The sequence below is a fragment of the Schistocerca americana genome, chromosome 6 (genome assembly GCF_021461395.2).
Source record: "Schistocerca americana isolate TAMUIC-IGC-003095 chromosome 6, iqSchAmer2.1, whole genome shotgun sequence".
NCBI lineage: Eukaryota > Metazoa > Arthropoda > Insecta > Orthoptera > Acrididae > Schistocerca > Schistocerca americana.
Window position 1 is genome coordinate 554,063,413 of NC_060124.1, and position 24,806 is coordinate 554,088,218.

A 24,806-nucleotide genomic window follows, 5' to 3' on the forward strand; every position below is an offset into this window, starting at 1 on the left:
GACAATGACTGGAACTCAAAAATAAATAAGGTTGGAGACAAAAGCGGAGGTTTCCAAAGACACTGATAATGGAATGAAACAAGTAGATGTGGTGAGGAAGTATGGACTTGCATGATCGACATTATCTACAACCCATAAAAAATGAAAAGAAATTGAAGAAAGTTTTGTAGGTGGCAAATTTAACCCTTCAAGAAAAAGAATGAAGATGGCTGCTGCTGATGATGTGGACAGTGCTAAACCGCAGTGGTTTAACGAGATCTATGCACAGAATGTACCAATTGATGGTCTATTGATATGTCAAAAAGCTTTAGTCGCTTGGTGATTCTAATTTTAAGGCAAGTAAAGGATGGTTGCAAAGATTTAAGGGCACGCATGGGATCATTTTTAAAGCGATTTCAGGAGAAGAAAAATCAGCATCTTTAGGTGATGCAGAATGTTGGAGGAAAAACACCATGTGTAAACTGTTAGAAAAATACAGTCCTAAAAATTTGTACAATGCAGGTGGGACGGGATTGTTTTATCAACTGATACCAGAGAAAACGATGGCCTTTAGAGGAGAAAAGTGTAAAGGAGGGAAGCAATTTAAAGTATGCCTAACTGTTCTTCTCTGCAGCAGTGCATCATCAGGGACACACAAATTAACCCAACTGGTGATCGGACTATCAGCAAACCCATGGTGCTTCAAAAATGTAAGAAGCTTACCAGGTAACAGGGTACATACATTTTATTTTACCTTCCTATAATTTATAAGTTAATTCAGTACAGTATAGCTTCAGCTGTAATGTTTTGCTACAGACTTATTGTGAATGTGATTTCTTTTATTGCAGTCAATTACAAGGCAAATCGAAAAGCATGGATGACGTCTACTCTTTTTAGTGAGTGGTTCCTTTCGCTTGATAAAGAGATGTCAATGAAGAATAAGAAAATTGCAGTGCTGGTGGATAACTGTAGTGTGCATAACAACATGCCAGCTTTGAAGAATACTGAACTATGCTACTTCCCCCCGAACTGTACTTCGATTCTTCAGCATGCTACTTCCCCCTGAACTGTACTTCAATTCTTCAGCCACTAAATATGGGGAAAATTAAAAACTTTAAGAGAAAATACCGCTCATGTTTAGTTTAACACATGATTGCAAACACTGAAAGATGGGGTGAGCAATTCCAACAGTTTCAATGTGAAGCAGGTTTGTGACATGACTGCTAGTTCCTGGAACAGTGTACAGCCGAACGTGATTGTGAACTGCTGGAAAAATGCAAGAATTTGCTAAAGTGAAGATGTTGGTGAGAATGTTGTGGTGGATTAAATAACACAGGACGATATTCAAAGTTATCTGGAGATTTATTCAGCAGTTACTGGTAAAACCAAGGGTGCTTCAATAGCTGAATACTTGTCAGTGGATGACGAGGCATTGGTGTTTGAAGCATATACCGACAAATCTACAATCGAGGAGTTAACGAATAATTCACCTATTGAAGATTCTGACGATGACAGTGATGTGATAAGTGCGATCCCCCCTCCTCTGATGAGCTAATAGGTCAGCTGGAAACCATTCAGCAAGTAGCATCTTCAATCCCCAGTGTTTCAGCACAGAAATTGATTGTGGTAGAGGAGATAACGACAATATGCACAAAGAGAATATTTAGAGAAAAGAAACAAAGGAAAATAAGTGAATTTTTCTGTACCCAAAACTAAGATATTCTACAGGTATAGTATTAATAATGAAGTGAACAAAATGTGTTTCATTATTTGTCTTTTAACGTTATTTTTCATCAGAAAAGTACTACAGTAATGCACTTCTCAGCCATGAAAACATGTTTCCTTGCTCGAATCATGGCAACAAAACCTCATTATAAAAATAGCCCTAGTACAGTTTGGTTGGATTGTGGGGGGTTGAAGGGACCAGACTACAAAGGCCATCGGTCCCTTTTTTCCACGACCATGAAACACCCACAAGGAAGAAAAACAAGCAACAGAGAGAACAAGAAAGACACAGACAAAGACCAGAAAAAAGGAAATAAGAGCACACAGAGTTTTACAGTGGTTGGCCGACCATGGAAACAAAAAGAGGGAAAAGCCAAGCACCAAGAGACACACTAAAAAGCCCAATATAAAACTGTAGGCCAAATGCCAGACTCAACACTCAAAAGAAACAAACCCTCAGATTGAGCGATAAAAGCCCCCTGCGCAAATAAAACTCAAAACTAAGCCTGCCATTGCAGCATCATCCGTTAAAAGTGCAAGGAGTGTATCAGGCAGCGCAAACGTCTGCCTGAGCGCAGTTAATAGTGGACAGTCCAACAAAATGTGGATCACTGTACGCTGAACCACAGTGACAGAGAGGTGGGTTCTCACGGTGCAATAAATAACCGTGCGTCAGCCAGGTGTGGCCAGTGCATAGCTGGCAGAGTACATCGGAGTCCTTGCGAGAGGCCCGCAAGGAGGAGAACCACACACCGGTAGTCTCCTTGATGACCTGAAGTTTGTTGGGTGAAGGCAGGGTGCCCCATTCATCGCCCCAAGTACCAATGCCGCAAAAAGGACTGGAGATCACACTCCGAAGGGCCAATCTCCAGGGCCAGTGCACCAACAGCCTGTCAACCCGTTCATTACCCGATATGCCGACATGACCCAGGGTCCACACAAAAACCACAGAGCGGCCGCAACGGGCAAGAGTATGGAGCGACTCCTCGATAGTCATCACTAGACAAGAGCAAGAAAAACACTGGTCAATGGCTTGTAAACCCCTCAGGGAGTCACTACAGATGACGAAGGACTCACCTGAGCAGAAGCGGACATACATGAGGGCGTGAGAGATGGCTACCAGCTCCGCAGTGAAAACACTGCAGCCATCCAGGAACGAGTGTTGTTCAGAGTGATCCCCAAGAGTAAAAGCATAACCAACTCGACCAGCAACCATCAAACTGTCGGTAAAGACTACAGCGGAGCTGGCAAACGTGGCAAGTATGGAAAGAAAGCGGTGGCAGAGGGACACGGACCCGGAAAGGAGGCAGGAGAGGGAAAAACTCAAGCCCAGAGAGAAGAGACCGGACACAAACTGCAATTGGACACCCTGACCGGGGTCGCCATTCTGGAAGATGGACGACCGAGTTGGGGAACAGGAGACGGTAATTAGGATGACCGGGCAAGCTACAAACATGTGCAGCATAAGCGGCCAGCAGTCGTTGGCACCTGATCCGCAACAGAGGGACATCAGCCTGTACAAGTGGGCTGTCGACAGGGCTTTTGTGGAAAGCTCCAGTGGCGAGTTGAATCCTGCAGTGAAGGATGGGGTCAAGCAACCGCAATGCTGAAGTGATGCCAAACCGTAAGCCAGGCTCCAATAATCGAGACGGGACTGAATCGATGCATGATACAGATGGAGAAGGGTAGACCAATCGGCACCCCAGCTGGTGTGACTCAAGGACTCAAGCAATGAAGAACAGCCACCACGTTTGTTTAAGCTGCCTAAAATGAGGGATCAAGTCAACCAGGTATCAAAAAGCAAGCCCAAAAACCAATGTGTCTCCACTACGCAAGAGGTACGCTGTCAAGATAAAGCCTTGGCTCAGAATGAACAGTGCGGCACCAGCAGAAATACATGATGCAAGTCTTGGCGGCCGAGAACTGGAAGCCGTGCGTGACGGCCCAAGACTGTGCCCTGTAGCTGCCATTCAGCAACTGCAATGCCAGTGGAGCTATAGTATAGGCAAAAGTCATCAGCATACAAATAAGCCAATACGAACATTCCCACAGCAGCAGCTAGTCCATTGATAGCAACTAAAAAGAGGCCGACACTCAAGACAGAGCCTTGAGGGACCCTATTCTCTTGAACTCGGGAGGAACTATGGGAGGGACCAACTTGCACCCAGAAGGAACAAAGCGACTGAAAATTTTGAATAAAAATCAGGAGCGGGCCCCTAAGACCCCGCCCATGAAGTGTGGTGAAGATGTGATGTCGCATTGTTGTATCACATGCCTTCCGCATTTCAAAAAAGACGGCAACCAGATGCTGATGGCAGGCAAGTGCCATACGGATGGCAGACTCCAGGCAGACCAGATTATCAGTGGCAGATCGGCCCTTATGGTACCCACCCTGAGACAGAGCCAGAATGCCTCGAGACTTAAGAAGCCAACTCAACCTCCGGCTCACCATGCATTCGAGCAACTTGCACAGAACATTGGTCAGGCTAATGGGGTGGTAGCTGTCCACCTCCAGTGGGTTTTTGCCAGGCTTCAACATTGGAATGCTAATGCTTTCCCATCACTGAGAGGGGACCTCACCCTCAACCCAGATATGATTGAAAAGGTCTAGGAGGTATGGCTGGCAGTCCAATGAGAGGTGTTTGAGCATCTGATAGTGGATGCAATCCGGGCTGGGAGCCATATCAGGGCAAGCAGCTAAGGTACTTTGGAATTCCCACTCAATGAATGGAGCATTACACAATTTGGGGTGTTACGTATGGAAGGAAAGGCTCCGACGTTCCAACCGCTCTTACAGGGAGCAGAAGGCCAGCAGGTAATTTGGAGAAGTGGAACTCTGAGTGTAATGCTCTGCGAAGAGTTCGGCAATCATGTCTGAGTCAGTACAAACGGCTCCATTCAGGAAAAGCCCAGGGACACTGATGGGGGCTTGATAGCCATACAATTGCCTAATCTTGGTCCAAACCTGCGATGGAGAAGTACGGATGCCAATAGTGGAGACATACGTTTCCCAGCACTCCTGCTTCGGTTGGCGAATAAGGCGATGGGCTGGGGACGGAGCCTCTTAAAGGCAATAAGGTGGTCCAGGGATGGGTGCCTCTTATGACACTAGAGGGCCCACCTGCGATCTCGAATCGCCTCAGCAATCTCTGGTGACCACCGAGGCACAGTCCTCTGCCGAGGGGACCCGGAAGAGAAGGGGATTGCAGATTTCGCCACAGAAATGATGCCAGTGGTTATCGTGTGAACCACCACATCAATGGCATCATGAGATAGAGGTGCAATATTGGCAATGGAGGCAAACAAGTCCCAGTCGCCTTATTCAAAGCCCACTTGGCAAGGCGCCCAAAAGAGTGATGCTGCGGCAATGACAAAAAAATCGGAAAGTGGTCACTACCGCACAAGTCGTCGTGCACACTCCAATGGACAGATGGTAGAAGGCCAGGGCTGCAGACCGGAAAGTCGATGGCTGAGTACGTGCCATACTCCACACTTAAATGTGTTGAGGCACCATCATTTAAGAGAGAAAGGTCGAGCTGCGCCAACATATGCCCAACGACAGTGCCTCGGCCCATTGCAACCAATCCACCCCACAAATGGTTATTGGCATTGATGTCGCCCAGTAACAGAAAAGGCGGCAGCAGTTGGGCCACCAGCACAGCCAATACATGCTGTGGGATATCACCATCCGGTCGAAGATAAAGGCTGCACACAGTAACAGCCTGCAGCGTCCGCACCCTACAAGCGACAGCCTCTAAAGGTGTTTGAAGAGGGACACGCTCACTGTAAACAGAGTGAAGAATGTAAATGCATACTCCACCAGATACCCTTTCATAAGCTTCCCGATTCTTATAATAACCGCGATAGCCATGGACGGCGGGGGTTCGCAATGCTAGAAACCAAGTTTCCTGGAGAGCAACGCAGAAGAAAGGGTGGAGGATGAGAAGTTGTTGGAGTTCAGCAAGGTGGTGGAAAAAACCACTGCAATTCCGCAGGAGGATGACACACTGCAGCCGGAAAAGGCGTGAAGGGATCGAGGGGTCAGATTATGCTGCTGGGTCATTGACAGGCACCAAAAAAGAGAGCCTGAATCGAGAATCAGTGTGTCTGAAGTAGGGACAAGATTGAGGTCATCGGGGGATGCCAAAAATCTGCAGATCCTCCTCAGACTCGGAGCTGGGAAGAACAGGGGGCACAGAGGCAACCTGAATCTCGTCCGTCTTACCCAGTCAATTCTCCTTCTTCTTTTTCTTCTTCTTTGCCTCCTCCTGCTCCTCCTTAGGAGCAACCTGGGAGGGAGACTCAGAAGGAGCATCAGGGACAGACGAAGAGCAGGAAGCTCTTCGATCCACCGCTCGTGGCTCCCTGAGCCACTGACTGATGTCAGCTGTCGCGCTGGAGGAGGCCTTAGAAGATAGACTTCCAAGGGACTCTTTCTGCACGAGAGAAGCCAAAGGAGGCTGCTGTACCTCTGACGGGAGGGGTGGGGGCGGGTGGGGTGGGGGGTCCGACATCCCCATCAGTTTTGGGGGTTGGTCTCCTAAAGGAGGTGCCTTGGGAGTACCAGAAGAAACAGCGGCCCCCATCACAGACACGGGGGGACGAGCCAGGGCGGCCCCGAGGGCCCACTGGAGGCTTAACAACCGCAGGGACAGCTGTCGCCACAGGGGCAATGAAGTCACAGTCTCAGCATACGATGTAGTCATCTGCACAGGATGAAGCTGTTCATATTTCCACTTCGCATCCTGATAGGTGAGCCTGTCCAGGGTTTATATTTTCACGATTCGTCGCTCCTTATGGAGAACAGGGCAGTCAAGCAAGCAGGGGGAGTGCTGCTTCCCACAGTTGACCCAAGTGCGAGTAGGCACTCATGGAGCGCCTGGGTGCATAGGACGACCACAATCCCTGCATGTGGTGCTGGAAGTACAACAAGATGACATGTGACCAAACTTCCAACACTTGAAGCACCGCTTACGGGGAGGGACGTATGGTTTCATGTCACAATGGTAAACCGTCACCTTGACCTTTTCAGGCAACGAGTCACCCTCAAAGCCAAGATGAAGGCACTGGTAGCAACCCTGTTGTCTTTGTGTTCCCTATGCATGTGCTGGACGAAGTGGGCACCCCGTCACTCTAAGTTAGTGTGTAGCTCCTCATCCGACTGCAAAAAGAGGTCACGATAGAAAATAAGACCCTGAACCAAATTAAGGCTTTTATGGGGAGTAAACAAGACGGGGATATCACCCAGCTTGACACAGGTGAACAATGCCTGTGACTGCGCAGGGGAGGCCGCTTGGATCAAAATCGCCCCACTGCGCATTTTAGACAACGCCGCCACTTCCCCAAACCTATCTTCAAGGTGGTCTACAAAAAAGCGGGGCTTAGTTGCCTGAAAGGTCTCTGCATCAGTCCTGCTGCAAACCAGGTACCAAGGCGAATACGGCTCACGAAACCGAGTCGGCCTATGTTCCTCCCAAGGTGTGGCCAGGGGAGGATGGGAGGTAGGGAGGGAGGGGGGGACAATCGAGAATCATAGGTCGCAGCACCAAATTCATTTCGTACGTGCTTTGAGACTGCTGGGACTGAGCATCCACCAGATTGAGTTGATTTAACCCGTTTCATTGAGGGTCAGCCTCTCCGATGCCACCCACTCTGATCAGGGGCTCTCCCCTTCGGTGCCACCCAGCTGCAACAAGGGCCACCTGGCAGGATGGCCATTGCCGGGAGTCCTAGTGCCCCAGAAAGGATGGGCACCTACTCCTTGGCATATGCGGGGAGGTCATAGCTCAGGCATCAGCAGTGTGATCCCTGTGTTGCCAGGCGGCTACCACCAAGAGGGTACTTGACAACCCCACCACGACGGACTGGCTACCGCACTGGATTTAGGGTGGCAAAATGGTCCAGAATTGTCGAAGCCGCGAAGGATGGTACGGTGCGGGAGACAAGAAGTAGGCAACCTACAAGACTGAGGGGGCTAAGCCCGCCACACGACAATAAGCAGCATGCAAGATCTCAGTGCATGATGGACAAACAAAAAACACCTTATAAGGCATCCTTCCCCAAATGGCACACACTATCAATAGAAATCTGAAAAAGGTGGGGGTCAAACCCAAAAGGAGACCATCACAGAAAAGCCGAAAAGTTGGAGACTCCTTTTAGTCGTCTCTTACGACAGGCAGAAATACCATGGGCCAATTCTAACCCCCGAACCCGCAGGGGGTAACCCTGGTACAACAGCTTAATTTTCATGGTCCCAAGATATTCGTTATATTGAGGTTTGACTGTATTACAACTTTATTCTCACACTTTTTGTTTCAACAAAAAACGATGCAAGTAATATACAAAAACATAATTACAATGAGGTGTATAAAACAATTATCTGCAGGAATAAATGAGAAAATGAACGAGGTGCAAGCTGTGACATGTAGATGGGAGGAAGTAAGTAAGGAGCATGTGGAAGTGATCACAAAACAAAGAGGGTTCAAAGGAGCAAAAAAATAGTCAATGGTTGGTTAAGATGAAAGAGCTGCCAAGTGACATCGTTTAGATAGCAAATTTATATGAGCTGACATGTACAGGGGCACGACAATCACCTCAGTTAATGGGATTTTATTCTAAGAATGATTTTACTAATCTTTGCCACCTGAGCAGAATACAGCTTTGATATACTTTCTTCTCATTTGCTTGAATCTGGTTATTTGATGGTGTGGTTTATATAGTGTGACAATCTGCGTGACAATGAGAGGTATTCCGTATTTGTGTTTTAGGAGGTGGTACAGACAGTGTTGCTTAGATAAATCAGGATACAATATGCAATTAGATGACCCATGATGCTCAAATTGGGTCTCCGCCATGAACTACGAGTACATCCTAAGACTTCATACTAGTGGGTAGTGTTCACTGTGACACAATGATGACAGCTCAGGCTTCAGTACCCAGGTAACAACTGGACTGCATTGCCGATATTTAAGCTCATAAATCCTGGTTGACTAATCTTAGCTTTTCTCTGAGGATGTAACAGAGGAATGGAAACGCATTCACAACGTCCTGATAGCAATTTTGCCCCAATTTCTGCAATTCTTCACAGTTTCTGAACATTACACTACAGTTATATATCAAGATGTGATGAATTAATTGAATTTTGAGACAATTCATCATTTTTCATAAAGCATGATATCTGATTTGGGGCAATAATGATTAATCATTACATATCTGACTGAAACAGTCCTTTGGCGAACATGTTAGTAGTCTGAAATCAGAATCTATTAAAAAATCATAATATTTGAGCTTAATATTCCATTTTTCCGACCAATATTTCAGTGACTGATCTAGTTGTGGTCTCAGGTGACTCTGTCAATCAACATAATATTTTGAAGAAAGATTAGAATTGTCAAGCTGGCTACATCGATCATATTTTATCACAACTGTGAAGGAAACTATGTTAATTTTGATGCTATGCTTACACTCTGGTTTAAGGTTGGTTGGTGGTTCATCTTCATGTAGCCGAAAGTTGCTCTCCCTGCCACGAGCTGATGGCGGTCTGTATACTTGAGTTGAGGCTGCAACAGAATTAAAAACAAATATCACTATTATCACCAACACTATTATCAGTCATTATGTCATGAAATAATTAGTAGGACATTAGGAACCAAGTCAGAGAGATTGTGACAATGTCCTTTGTAGAAAATTAGTAGAAAAATGAGTCTGATCAGTCAACCCTTTCTGTATAATTTGTTTCGTGTACAATGGGCATCATAAGGACATTTTATATTCAAAGAGTAAGTGGTTGAGTGACAGTTGGGAGAGAATGTCACAGGAAGACTATAGAAATGTTTCAACGAAATGTGGGGACCACTTCTGCAATGCTTATTAAGCACAAAAAGTACTGTTGTCTATGATACAACAGATGAACAGATCCAACAGTCCACATCATCTTCACACAGGGACATTAATAACAGAAACTGCAAAGAGTAAAAAACTTAAAAACAGATTCCAGTATCTCGGGGTCTGAAATTGCATCTCCCCATTATGCAAGGGAGAGCCAATATGTAAGGGAAAAAAAAGATCTCATGCATGCATAAATACCCCATGCAAATTAAATTCCACATCTAGGAAGAAGAGACAATGAAAGCTTTCAAATGCTGCTGGTAGATGGAGTAGCTACGCTGCAGCACTTCAAAATACAGTTTCCACATGGAATTGCTGGTCTATATAGGTCGGCAATTGAAGCAAAAACTTTAATTACGTTTTTGCATCTAAAGGAAAAATACCCAGGTGCAATTCTTCAAAATTTTATGGAGTGATCGTAATGTCATGGAAACAGGTATGGTTCACCTGCCATGAATTCGAGAAGGCAGTATAGATGTGCAAAGCTAGTGAAGGGTGACCAAGCATGTTAACCGCAGCTAACAGTTTGTACTATGTCAATAGGTGATTCAAGCTGATCATCGCAGTCACGTGAGGCAGACCGCAACATGAACACACCTCCACTAGCAGTGTAATGGATATCGTGTGTGGCACATTCGAATACTGGAAAACTTTGTCACGCTGGGTAAAGCTCCAGACAAGAATAAAGCCATATCAATAGCACTGCTTTCAATTATATTCTATAAAATCTTCATCCATAGCTTGTCATTGAATGGACACATTTATTAATTCAGAATGATGTTCATTAAATTATAGTGCATCTCTCATAGTGGGAGGCTCTTAGAGGTTATTCTGTTTTCTCTAGTCTTCCAACTATTGTTAGCATTATCATTTCTGGTGGACTCTCCTATCTGAGCAAATTCCAAGCAGAAAACTGGTATTTCTCTGTTGCACATGGTAAAAATGGTGCAGAGAGTATGATAATTGCCAATAAACTGATGACAAAGGGTGTTGCATTGGCAAATGTTTATCTCCCCAAATGACCAACCATAGCTTGGAGATAACTCAGTACACCAAATTATGTAATTATAGCACACTGATCGCTTGGTAAGCCTTTCTTAATAAATGTCACACTCCAAAATATGTATTATCAATATTTCTATTTTATATTCATTACTATCTGCTGTAAGGATTGGTACATCACATCCTATAATAACCTCTTTATTACACCATAGAAATGCATGTAGTGAGAATGCCTACCATTCTCCCTGGCCATGAGGCAATGGACAATCATCGTCCACAGCCACAAAATCCTAAAATATTTCATGAGTTAATAAAAACAAAATTCTATATATGCAATGAACTACTACTTTCACTTTATGCCTTTTTTAAAATAATATCTCATTATTTCCTTTATAATAATAAATTTAATCTCATTTATAGCAAGCTCTATTTTGGACCAAAATATAAATAATTTAAATGAATATTCAATTCATGGCTGACATATTCATGGTTGACGTTACGTATTAATATCTGAATCACGTATAGTACCCTCCTATCCTTTTAAAATCATTTAATTGTTATCTTATCCTTTTAAGTTATATAATGAGGTTCCAACCTCAACTGCACAACAGTAACATATCGTTAACAGCAAGATGTAGTACGTTTTTTGTAATTAAAGATCATGGCAATTTACTGGTTGTAACAGTAGGCAGTAACTTATCAGTAATAACAGATGATGACAATTTATCGGTCATAATCAAAGCTAGCAAATTTTTAATAGTAACAAGAATTTGTAAACTCTCAGCAGTAACAGGTGGTAGCAACATATTAGTAGTGACTGACTGATGACAAAATCTCAATACTGACAGGAACTGGTACATTCTCAGTAATACCAGAGGGGAGCAAGTCTTCAATGGTAACAGAAAACAGCAAGTTCTCAGAAGGAACAGGAGATGAAAATTTATCAGTAGTAAATGAATCTATTAATTTATCAGTATTAACAGAAGAAAGTGGCTTCTCTATCAATCTCTATCATGTATACTAATTTCACCATCACAGAATCCACAATAACTTCTACTATCTGCAACTGTGGTTCCATTTTATGTGTAAATATTTTAACAGTATCTATATTATTAGCTGTAACTTGTACTAAATTACCTGTTTCCAATAATTGAGTTTCTAGCATTTGCTCTTCATTTACTGAACTAACATTAAAAGCACATTCAACATTATTTTCAGTCTGATCTTCCTCTAAATCTAAACTTCATCAAAATCTTGTACCTGTCCCCCCCCCCCCCCCCCCTCCCCCAAATGTACTGATCTATTTTGTCCATCCTTCCATTTACGTGAAAACCAAAGTCATACAGTTTATAATCCATTTCATTTATTTGTGTTGATATATTTTAAATTGTCTGCATAATTTCTCCGAAAGTTATACTTTCCTCTATGAGAGCCAACAAATATTAATATGAAAAGTCAGAGAAACTGGCATTCAAAAGTAACTAATAACAAACTATTTGGTTTTATATATAAAATAAGAGAAAGTCAACCACACATGTATAGCAGACTAATGTGTGGCAAATAGACACATGTAACAGAAATAGTGTTCATTAGCTTTTGAGCTCTTTGACTCTTCTTCTGGTAGAAAGTACGTACACATTCAAACGTACGCTACCGTGGTGACATTGGTTATTGATTATCAATCACTGAGAGCAGTTGCCTGACTGATGGGTGTGGGGACAGGGTAGGGACAGATACACGAGACAAGAAAGAGCAGTGGGGTAGTGTGAGGCACGGGGTGGGAAGGACAGATGACTTAGACCACACAACAAAACAAAAGGAGTTCTGAGGAGGTATAGCACAAAGAAGACGGCCCACAGAGTTCAAAAGCTGCTGAACACTGTTTTCTGTTATGTATGTTTACCATCAGTCAACCATAGGATAGTGGTTGCCTTTCTGTTGTTTTATTTATGTTTCACCCAGGAATTTAAATTATTTAGTTTTGTTTTATTTGTGTATTTCTAAATTCAGTAATTAATTAAATTCCCTGAACAAGTTCTCTCTTTCTAAACTGAAAACTGTTTGGCAGATTTATTTTTTAACTGGGTAGTCACCTAACCACTTCATTCTACCAACTGACAAAATAAATTGCAATTGAGAAATCACTTCACAGTTTGTTGTATCTTAAAGCAACAGAACCCACTGGCTTTTAATACTGTGGACACCGCTGGGATGTTTTATAAGTGTCTGCCACCGGATGGAGGAGAATAGGAAATGAAGAGTGGGAGACAAGGAGAGAAGAGAGCAGGGAGAGGAGTGGGAAAGGGGAGGGAGAAAGCAAGGAGGGAAGGGGAGCGGGAGAGGGGACGAGGGAGGGAGGGAGGGAGGGAGGGGGGGGAGAGAGAGAGAGAGAGAGAGAGAGAGAGAGAGAGAGAGAGAGAGAGAGAGAGAGAGAGAGAATATTTGCATCGGGGGGGGGGGGGGGGGGGGGGGGAGGTGAGAGAGTAGGAGAAACCAGTTTCATTTTGTTTTAGGGTGCAAAAACAAGTTGGCTACTTGTCATGCCCACATAGAATGCTCCACAATAATTTCAGCATAGCCTGTATGTAACATGGTTGCTTTCACAAATGGCACTGCCTTTTACAGTGTAGGAAATGCCTGTGAGCGGACTGCGGTAGGAAATGGTGGGTGGATGTATGGGATAGGTCTTGCACCTGGGTCAGCCATAGGGGAATGGCCCATGGGGTGCAGGATTGAAGTAGAGATGAACAAGGATATTCTGTCAGTTGGGTGGGCACCTGAATGCTACTTTGGGTGATGTGGGTACGATTTTAGGAAGGATATCTCTCAGCTTGAACAAGAACTCAGCATTCAAATTGTATTTAGAAGCTTGATATACCACAGTGATTAGGATGGTGACAGCATTTGATTGTGTTACTCTTATTTTGTCCACTACCAAACTTTAAAAGTGCAGATGAGGTTTCTCCTCAAAATGCATGAACCAATCTGCAGAATGACAATCGGCACATTTGGCTAAAGCAGTATCATCAGCATCAAATTCTTGAGCTGCAAAATCAAATGGCACTTGAATCACATTTTTTAGTTTATCAACCTGTACAGGGGTACTGTAACCAGCTGTTTGCCAGGAATATTGAAGCATAGGCCGATACACTGGAGCAAACAGCTGGATATGAATAATAGAGTACATTTTAATTATGAAAATTCCATTTCCTAATTTTCTGTCGAAGTCACTTCAGAGTCCTTATAGAGTCTTTTGTCCTTCTTGCATATATTTCACATTGCCTAAGGAAAAATAAATCCAAAGGCTGTAAGTATTTCATCATTTTTTGGCAGAGTGATCATGCATTCAATGTTTTTACCAGAAAATGAATCATTTACTATTTTTGTCTCCTTGTGACTACTCCAAGAGCCAAAAAGTAGTACAAACTTCTGGATATTTGCGACATTGACATTAGCAACATTCACAAAATGTTCCTTTGGCATTTTCCCCTCATACGCTAGCCTCCAGATCTATTTTTGGTGGAAGATTCAATTCATCACACCTTTCAACCTGACCATCTCAGATTTCTTTCAAATTTGGTGCATTCAATGACCCAGATAAGAGATGGAAAAATATCAATTTGCAGATGCGTATTACAACTGTGAAGAAAGTTACAGGTCTGGAAAGTTTGGAATTTGTGCTAAATTTACATGCGTATGTGACAACATAACTTACTGTAATTCTGGTTCAATTCAGTTACAGCAATGAAAATGGTACCACTGGAAAGCTAACGAATAGACCTTTACATTGATATGCCACATGGCAGGTTTCTGAGAATTTTCATACTAAAGGTAACTGGCCTTGGCCTTTGACCTTTAATATCTAAAAACACCCCATTTTCAATTTTTTTTAAAAAAATATATATAATTGCACCAGTATGTTCTATAAATATGGTAAATATCAAGATGGCACACCAAAGGCATCATGCACAAAAAATTATTTTGTCAACTTAGGTACACCATCAACATGCAGTAAGCAGCTACATATCCAGTTAATTAACTAAAATCTCATAGAAAAGTGGATAAACAAGTTACACAAATGCAAAAGTCACATTTATCTTGTTTGCTTGACGTGCATCCTGAGGAGTATGGGACGTGCTGGTTATCGATTCAAACAAACCCTGAACTCGACCACAAGACAACAAGAATTCATTTCTAATACATTTGGCCGAATATTAACACTGAAATGAACCGAACAGCACACAGCGGAAGAAATGGAAGAGAATACTAAAGCATCTGATAGGAACAGCCAACAGTAGCGACAATGACTAACTTTGGCAATATGGCCAGGTTACTGAATCACCATTTTAGTGGAGTGTGAATGTCAAACACGGCTGAACAAAGGTGTATGATAGGTCTTACTTTGACTGATGCACACTCCAATGAATAGCTACTGGTACGGAGAGACAGTCTTGCTACCACACCGGCAAAATAGAGGAAACAGCACTGATAGAATTTCCGTAACGCCTTGAATCAGACACCTCTATAGAGACTCCCAGTACAAAGACCTGCATGCATCCACAAGGGATAATGTTATGCATATGGTGGAACAGCGACAGGGTGTGGTGTGCAACGAACTGCTTCCCTGATGAATAACGATCACTGTCGACATTTACTGTCAACAACAGAGACTTTTTGCAAATGTAATCCAAAAACAATAACCAGGAAGACTGCGTTTAGTGATGGTACTCCACAATAACACTTGCCCGCATTCTGCTAGACTGATGAAAAACACGAGTTGGTTTGGGAAGTCATTCTACACCCACCCTATTCACTTGATCTTGCACCCTCAGATTTTCACGTTTTCCGCTCTCTATTGAACAACCTTCAAGGAATTTCCTTTCCAGATGAAAATGTGCTCTGAACATGGCTCGACGAGTTCTTCACTTCAAAACAACATGATTTCTATAGTTGCGGAATCAAAAAGTTACCCCAATGTTGGCAAACTGGTGTAAACAGTGAAGGAGAATATATTATAGATGACTAACGTCCCTGTTTTGTGTATCTTTGTGTTTATTAAACTTATGGAAAAGAGCTACAAACTTATGCACTTACCTAATATAACCATGAACGGTTGGTTGGTTGGTTTGGGGAAGGAGACCAGACAGCGAGGTCATCGGTCTCATCGGATTAGGGAAGGACGGGGAAGGAAGTCGGCCGTGCCCTTTGAAAGGAACCATCCCGGCATTTGCCTGGAGCGATTTAGGGAAATCACGGAAAACCTAAATCAGGATGGCCGGACGCGGGATTGAACCGTCGTACTCCCGAATGCGAGTCCAGTGTCTAACCACTGCGCCACCTCGCTCGGTTAATCATGAACGTATAGATATATACATTTTCCATGTGGATACACTCTTAACACACTCTAAAATGATCTGCCATTCTAGAAATACCCCCCAGGCCATGGCTAAGCCATGGCTCCGCAATACCTTTCTTTCAGTAGTACTAGTCCTGCAAGTTTCGCAGGAGGACTTCTGTGAAGTTTGGAAGGTAGGAGACGAGGTATTGGCAGAAGTGAAATTATGAGGACAGGTCGCGAGTTGTGCTTGGGTAGCTTAGTTGGTAGAGCACTTGCCCGCGAAGGGCAAAGATCCCGAGTTCGAGTCTCGTTCCGTCACACAGTTTTAATCTGCCAGGAAGTTTCAGATCTGCCAATATTTTACAATTCATTGTTGACTAATGTTCTTTACTGAAGGATTAACATTGCCTATACTGTGGCTATCTTTAAGCAGTCCACATGGTGTCGTAAACTCCATATTATAACACAACACAAACAAATATTTATGGTAACACATGATATCATATGTATAAAAATGTGCCCCTGCTCATTAATTGAAGCCTACTCTCTGTTGTAGCGTTGACATACAACAAGTTTTCTCTTTCACAGATGATAAGGATACACGAGTCATCACACCTCTGACTTTTAAGAGAAAATACTGAATTTAATTCCACAAAAATTCTGTACTCTCATGAGCTGGACAGGATTGCAATTCATATTTACACACCAACATTCACTTATTATGGTGTCATATGCAACATAATCTTGACATTGCCTTAAGGTGAAGTAATATGAGAAAAAGAGGATGCTGCTCACTGTTGGCAAGACAGACATTTCAAGTGATCCCAGTTGACAGCGTCCACAAGATATTATAGTCACCAAGGCCCTACTTGGTAAGTAGCTTGTTTTATCTATCCACTCACATTATATTGTCAAAAACTGATTATTTTTGTTGCTATAGGTCACACTAAACCAGACCTATACAATAATCAAATTAGGGATGATTGGCTACGCTTGTAATGGATGAGGTACACTGGATCGAGCTGAACTTCCAATGCCAAATTCCTGTCATAACCTGCATGAATATGTCACCTTTTATGGGTGAAGCTGGTTAAGAGCTATTCCTTCTTGAGAAAGGAACAACATTTACAAAGATTTTTGAATTTGAGTGCTATCTGCCTCACGTGAATACAACCATCAGTTTGGACCAACCCTTTACACATGCTTGGTCACCCTGATCTTTGCTCATTTTCACATCTGTTGTGTCTTTATCAAATCTGTGGCTCCAACAACATCTGCTTTTGTGACAGCTGACTCATTCTGTAAACATCCATTAGTTCGCAATGAATTGGAACTGGATTTTTTTTATTTTTTTTAAAATACCAAGAGCCCCCCCTCCTCCTCCTACTACTACTATTATTTCTTGTGCCTCTGTCCACATCAGCATAGGGTTAGCACAGTTATGAATGGATTGGGCACAATCAGTTTAAGGGGTGGCCCGATGCCTTTTCTGTCACCATCCTGTTAATCCTGGGATGGAATATGTGTACTCAAACTGTCTGCAGTTAGTGTTATTCAGGTGAAAGCAAGTGAAAGTCTTCCAAATGTTTGGGAATTGTGTAATTGAGGCAGTACTTGGGTACCAGTCTGATATTCATCTAGTGGGATGTGGAACGCTGCCTAAAAATCACATCCAGGATGGCTGGCACAAGAACCCTCATTTTTAATCTATTGAGTGGAGTGGTGCACCTCCCAGCTCTGGAAGCAGCAGTTTAACTTGCACAGCTATCCACGAGGGTAAATACTAAGATATTCTTCAAAGGAATATATCTCACCTGGCTTCTACAAGAGGAGTTCTTTACAGATAGTAGGGATGGTCATTTGTGTCAAATGTAATATTTCATTCAAAAGAACTGACAAACTAAAACCTTGTAATATACTGAACAAAACTTTTAATGGTATGCAATAGAATAGTGTTTTCAGGGAAAAAAATGTGCAACTATGGCACTTTACTGATTTCCCCGTTCAGAGCACAGGATTTTTCGCACCATATTGGTCACTGTGTTACACCCAATTCTTAAGAAAGAAATCAAGTTGATTTTGCGTAGTGCTTTCAACTTATGTTTTCTTGACTGATTTGTTACACAAAAGAATGTTAATGATCTGCTGGAGTCCTACAGCCTGATAGATAGATAGATAAATAGATAGATACATAAATATTTGTTACACAGAGCATGAATACGACACTTTGTAATGATGTGGGACGTGTCAGTTTAACATAGCCCTAAGGTTTCTTTACACAATACCATTATTTATTTATTTATTTTTATGATTATTACTTCATCTAAAAATTCCTCTATTGAGTAGGATGAACTGTCATACATAAATTCTTCTAATTTGTTTTTAAATGCTGATTGGCTCTCTGGTCAGACTTTTAATGCTACTTGGTAAATGAAAAATGACTTTTGTGGCAGCATAATTCATCCCTGTCCATGTCAAAGTCCAATTTAATCCAGAATAGTAATGAGCATCATTTCTTCTGGTGTTATAGCTACACACTTTGCTATTATTTTTGAACTGGAGCTGTACAAGGGAATATTTGTACTGTAAAGGTACTGTGAATATTCCTACACCCTTGAATAAACATCTGCAAGGTGATCTTGGGTGGGTTCCAGCTATTATTCTGATTACACACTTTTTTCCAATGAATACTTTTTATATTAATGACGAATTATTCCAAAATATGATGCCATATGAAAGCAGCAGTGAAAGAAAATAGGCACAGTAGGCTAATTTACTGATATGTTTATTATCAAAATTTACAATAAACTTAATGGCATGAGTATAGTGAACCTAAATGTTTCAACAGATCATCAATGTGTTTCTTCCAGTTCAACTTCCCATCATTGCACACATCAAGAAATTTTGAATATTCTGTCTTAGCACCATACTTCAGTTCAAAGTCTATATTTATCACTGGTGTTATGCCATTTATTGTACAGAACTGTATACAGTGTGTTTTCTCAAAATTTAGTGAGAGTCGATTTGCAGAGAACCAATTAATAATTCTCCGAAAGACATTATTTATTCCTCGGCTAATTCTTGTTTGTTGGGTTTGATTACCATACTTGTATCATCAACAAAAAGAACTAGCTTTGCATCTACCTCCCCGGCTAGAGGACTCTGCTGATTTTTGCAGACACTCTATACTGCCAATTTCAACCTTCTGCATTCTTCCAATTAAATATGAATTAAATCATTTGTGAACTGTCCCACTCATCTCACAATACTTAAGCTTATCTAGAAGGATTTCATGGTTCACACAGCCAAAAGCCTTTGAGGGGTCACAACAAATCCCAATGGGTGATATTCTGTTATTCAGAGCATTTAATGTTTGATCATTGAAAGCATATACAGCATTTTCTTTTGAAAAGCCTTTCTGAATACCAAATTGACATTTACTTAGTACTTCACTTTTACAAATATGTGAAGCTTATCTTGAATATACTACTTCTTCGAGAATTTTGGCTAAAGCTGTCAAACGCGAGATTGGGCAGTAGTTGCTAGCATCAGACCTATCACCCTTTTTATACAATGATTTAACATTGACACATTTCAGTCTATCTGGAAAAATGCCCTGCTTCTGTGAGCTACAAGAAATGCAGCTGAGAAGCCTGGTTATCTGTTGGGAACAAGCTTTTAGTATTCTGTTGAATATGCCATCAATTCCATACAAGCTTTTACTTTATAGTTACAACGTACTCTAGATCTAGGACAAAAAAGCAGCACAGTCAGAGATAACTTCATATACTTAAATTATTTAACTAAGAGACATACTGCGGGGAAAATATATTGGTGGTCTTATTTCATGATGATCAAACATTAACAGTGATAGGAATCAAGACTCAATCATACCTGAAGGGAGTAAAGTAAAGATGTAAATATACTGAAGTATTTTAAATATATGCATTTGAAGTCAAAGAGTGCAAGAGCACACTTGGCAAGAAGACCAAATACAATTTGTATGGCAAATATATTTTTAATAATATTCTTCACTTTATTTGATGGTTCTTTCCATTAAAAAGCTATAGGTAGTATTAGTAAGCAACCAATCTAGTAACTGTTGGAACTAGAATATAATGCTATAATACAATACGAAGTAACAGTAGTATTAAAATATAAAGGACCATCACAACACAGCAACACAATTTCCATGGAGACAATACCATTAAGTGCTAACGATATCAGATAGCTTAAGCTATGGATTAATAGGGAGCTCTAAGAACAAAATTGAAAATACATGGTCAGTTTTAGCAGGTATAAGCTGCAAACTGAACATACTAGATCTCTCTTAAGAGAGAATAGCACTGTTGGTGATCTACCAGAATCTTGAAATATCATTAACAGCCACTTCCTGAAATTAGCTGAAGAGGAAAATAAAAATTTTGCTGATGAAGTACACAGAAGCAAGTGTTTCAAGACAGTTATGTATTATACAGTTACTGACTGAATTATCAAAAAGAAAAAATAATAATAAAAAATAAAGTGTAAAATCTCTCACATACAACAGGTGTATCAATGCTCACTTCCAGTTGTAAGGGATCTAATCAGTATCACAGATTGCTTATATTAGTTCAAGTAGATACTTTATCACATTTAGAGAGGCTTATTTTCGTAACTCGACTGTTACACCTTTCACTGACAATTCATCAATCTTTCGCTTCCTCATCTTGTTCATAGTTTCTGTATTACCCTTTTTGTGGTTACTACAATTTTTTTAAGTGTTCTTACCTGGAGTCTGGCTAGGCTGAATTCCTTCTACAGGTTTGTAACTGATTGGAGGTTCCTTAAATACTCCTTGAGGAAACTGCTGCCAGAGGACCTCCCATAATTCTTCTTGTTTGTTCCAAGGGCGTTCATACAACAATGAACCAGTGTAGTGCCATATTTTAAATCTGTGAACATTATTCAGTAATCAAGGGAAGCACTCAAAAACACTATATAACTGTAATAATACCTTAAATAGTACATGCCCTATTTATCCGAGTTGACTATAAGACGAGACCCCCCCCCCCCCCCAATATTCTTCATTCGAAAAATACATGGTTGTCTTACATTCAGGGTAAAGCATTGTGTAATAGCTTAATATACGGCTGTCTTACATTCACAGACTGTACTTTGGTAGCTGAGGTCACACTTATGTTTAATTTGACAATTTGAAAAGGATGGGATGGGGTGTGGTGCCACCAGCCCGGGCCAATGTTGGGAGGGTAGAGGCCAGCAGGCAGCAAATATTTGTCATGCTGCCAACCATCCCATATACCTGGCTTTTTATGAATGTCTACCACATTTGAACTGCAGTTCATCTGAATCTAAATGTAGTTGGAACTGACTGACTTTACAAATGGGCAAATAGTCAGAAATATTACACATTCCTGCAGGAGGCAAATTAATTCTAATATAAATATGTTCACACAGAACATCTTAAATGTGACATAATAAATTAAACATGAAGGTCATCAAAGGTGCTAAAACAACTACTGTTCCACAGCACTATTGTTTTTCAAGGTTGGCAACAAATGCTGAAGTACACTGTTAGCTCAAAGTGGTCCCATTTCGGCTGATTCAGCAGATTAACATAATATTGTTACTCAGTTTGTTTAAAGTTGTAAAAACTGTAAATTATAGCAACTGATAATGGATGCAAATCACAGCCACAACAGTTGAGAAATGTGGATCTAAGAGTTTGCAGTCCACAACTGGTTCAATCAGACAATACAAAACTAAGTTTAGGTTTATTGTTAATCATGATGCAAAGGCTACACACACCCATGCAGGGGGAAGAAAATTTGATGTCACAGAAACAAATGCAATGAAACGACACAATTTCAGAGACTTTACTGGTCTCATACAGATATAATTTATGTATACAGACTCAAGCGGCAAGTGAAAATTTGTACCAAGGCCAGGAATCAAACCCAGGTCATCTGCTTACTAGGCAGGTGCATTTGCCACTGAGCACCCTGGCACGCCTCCCTCCTCGATCTAAATCCTCACTGCCACTGCAGTCTACTTTAAGTTCCCCCTTACATACGAACAGTGTGCCAGAGTAATACATGCAGTTTTGTGAACCGCTGTGCTAATGTAGCCAGTGGCTAATGCACCTGCCTAGTAAACAGCCTTGATACAATTTTTTACTCATTTCTTCAGTCTATATACACAAAAACAGAAACAAATGTTTGTATGTAGCTTCAGATGGAGAACGAATTATAGATAACCATTTTTACACACCAAACTTTCAGGGGACCAAATCATGGAAGATTTCACAAAGAGTAGCAGCAGGTTGTTCAGTATATGCAAGAGAATCACAATTAAGGCTTCCCTATTACTTGAGAAATTATCTGAATGAAGTCACCGTAGATAAAGAGGAATTTTCCAACTGCATATGTCGCAGATTCCAAAGCAAGCACCGAGCGAGGTGGCGCAGTGGTTAGCACACTGGACTCGCGTTCGGGAGGACGACGGTTCAATCCCGTCTCCGGCCATCCTGATTTAGGTTTTCCGTGATTTCCCTAAATCGCTTCAGGCAAATGCCGGGATGGTTCCTTTGAAAGGGCACGGACGATTTCCTTCCCCATCCTTCCCTCACCCGAGCTTGCGCTCCGTCTCTAATGACCTCGTTGTCGACGGGACGTTAAACACTAATATCCTCCTCCTCCTCCTCCTCCTCCTCCAAAGCAAGCACAAGCCGGTGTATGACTGCAATGAAGAGGGTGGGGCTTACATTATGATGCAAAACAAACACAAACTTACAGACTTCCCGTAGCTTTAGGCGAGTAACTACTTGCATATCAGCATCACATCAGTCCATCAAGAGACACACAGATAGAAACAAAGTGTTGACTTTTTTTAGGCAGATATCTAGATATTTTATGTTAATAAAGCAGTCTCTAAATTCAATTGTCAGAATTCAATAAAAACAAAAATTTCTCAACGAAATTCCTCGTCTCCTCCTCCATTGTCTTATATTCAGGGTTGCCTTGAACATTTCCCCCAGTATCTTGTAAAAGCCTGAACCAAAATTTTCATTTGTGTTTTTCTAAAGTCTCATATGATGCAGCATACTTTCTCTTGAAATCTGGTATCAACAATGAAGCCCTGTTAAGCTTAGAAGTCTTCACAACAGGAGTTATTTTAAACAGATGCACGGACAGTGGAGGGATAATTCCTGGGATTAGCAGCTTGTGCTCAGAACAGTGAGCACAATGTATGGTCCATGTGGCAAACATCAAACAGAATTATTTACAGGACACTGTATGATATGGTTGTTTACAGTTTGGAGCAAGACATAAACTTATGTACTGTCTCCGTGTTTACACATTTATTTACTAGTAACAGCAATGGTGCTGAATTGTTGCTGCAATGGATGCAGTTTGAATTGTTTGTCAGAAGAGGAAAAGGTACTTTTCATACTTTTCCATAGTTTTCATTGCCTAAAGGTTAATTACTGCTATCATACTAGTAAAAAGCACTTTGTGTGTTGCTTATTATGAAACACACTATAATGAAGGCATAAGTAAAATTGTGGAACTACTTTATGTGACTGTATGGCCATATATTTATGATATATGCATTGGATAATTTTGGTAGTATGAGAGTGTACTACTGATCAGTTTGTTGAAGGTGCACACATTTTCATCAACGTTGCCCTGCAGATAAAATTTATATAAGAAAACCTGAGTCATTTCTTTGCTCCACATTAACCCGTTTTCCAAACCAATGTGCTTTTTCTGCAGTAATCATGAAGTTCCTATGATGCATGAATGATTATGTGCAATTAATATTTTTGTTTTCTGAAGGATGAACAAAGGTTGTACCAGAAAGTAAAAACAGAAGATTTCATGTTGAAAAATAATTCAGAGTGAGGTAAATCAATAATTTGCTGTATGTGACAGCTCAAAATTCTAATTTTTTTGAGATACTTTCACTTTGGCATACTACAAAGCCGTTTTGCAATGGAGCCACAGCATAATTCATAAAAAATAGATGAAACAAAACAATAAAGTATTGTAGAATATATATATAAAAAATGGTGATTAGACTACTCTTTCTTTTCCTATAACGCACATGTACACAGTAACATTTCAACTGTAATGCTTGCTGCAAACATGTGAAATACCCTTGGAATTTATCTCTTCAAAGGCTTAAGCCAAGATCATACCAGATATCAAATTCAAATTATTACAATACCTATAAGATGCAGGTAGGAAGCCCATTTTACTTTTGAATGGGATCTCTTTGTACTAGTGATGTAATGACACTTATAATCTGAAAGGTGCTTATGGACAACCTTACATCACACCACATCAATGTGACTGTTGCTGTCCATTCATGTGAGCGGCAAAAATTATTTTCTGTCCATACAAATGCTTACTCCATTGATATTCCTACCATATGACTAGGAAATGTTCAATATTAAAACCTTGATATGACAACCCCTACACTATCAGCCAATGACTTGGGGCACATTTCTTGCTGTAGTGACACCCACTCACATTACAAGAGCTAAGCAAATAACCTCTTATTACAGACCCATTTAAAGCCTTCCAGTCTTGCCAAGAACTTTAAGAAAGTGGCCTATAACAGAATGATGGCTCATTAGTCTGAGCAGGACTTGTCAACTGCCTTCAGCTGGGTTTCCAAAAAACGATTCTCCACAGCAAAAAATCATGCTAGACCTAGAAATTGCAGATCTATCAAGTGATCTAGTTACTGGGAAAATTAAAAAGTTGAGGTATTAACAGCATCCCTCATGCATTTGAGTCTTAACTTTTTAACAGAAAGCAGACATTCACAGAGTCATACTGTGTCCCAGAAGTGAAATTAACTTCGGAAT

The 24,806-nt window shown here is 41.2% G+C and overlaps 1 protein-coding gene across 1 annotated transcript in view; it reads right to left on the reverse strand.

Annotated features, from left to right (window-relative positions):
* LOC124619407 (eukaryotic translation initiation factor 2A) overlaps positions 1-24,806 on the reverse strand; it is a 167,145-nt gene that overhangs the window by 23,501 nt on the left and 118,838 nt on the right. The window contains exons 10-11 of the mRNA XM_047145765.1: positions 20,702-20,865; positions 9,168-9,263 (exon numbers count right to left, since the gene is read on the reverse strand). Of these exons, the coding sequence (XP_047001721.1) occupies positions 9,168-9,263; positions 20,702-20,865 (260 nt within the window). The remainder of the gene's footprint in view (positions 1-9,167; positions 9,264-20,701; positions 20,866-24,806) is intronic.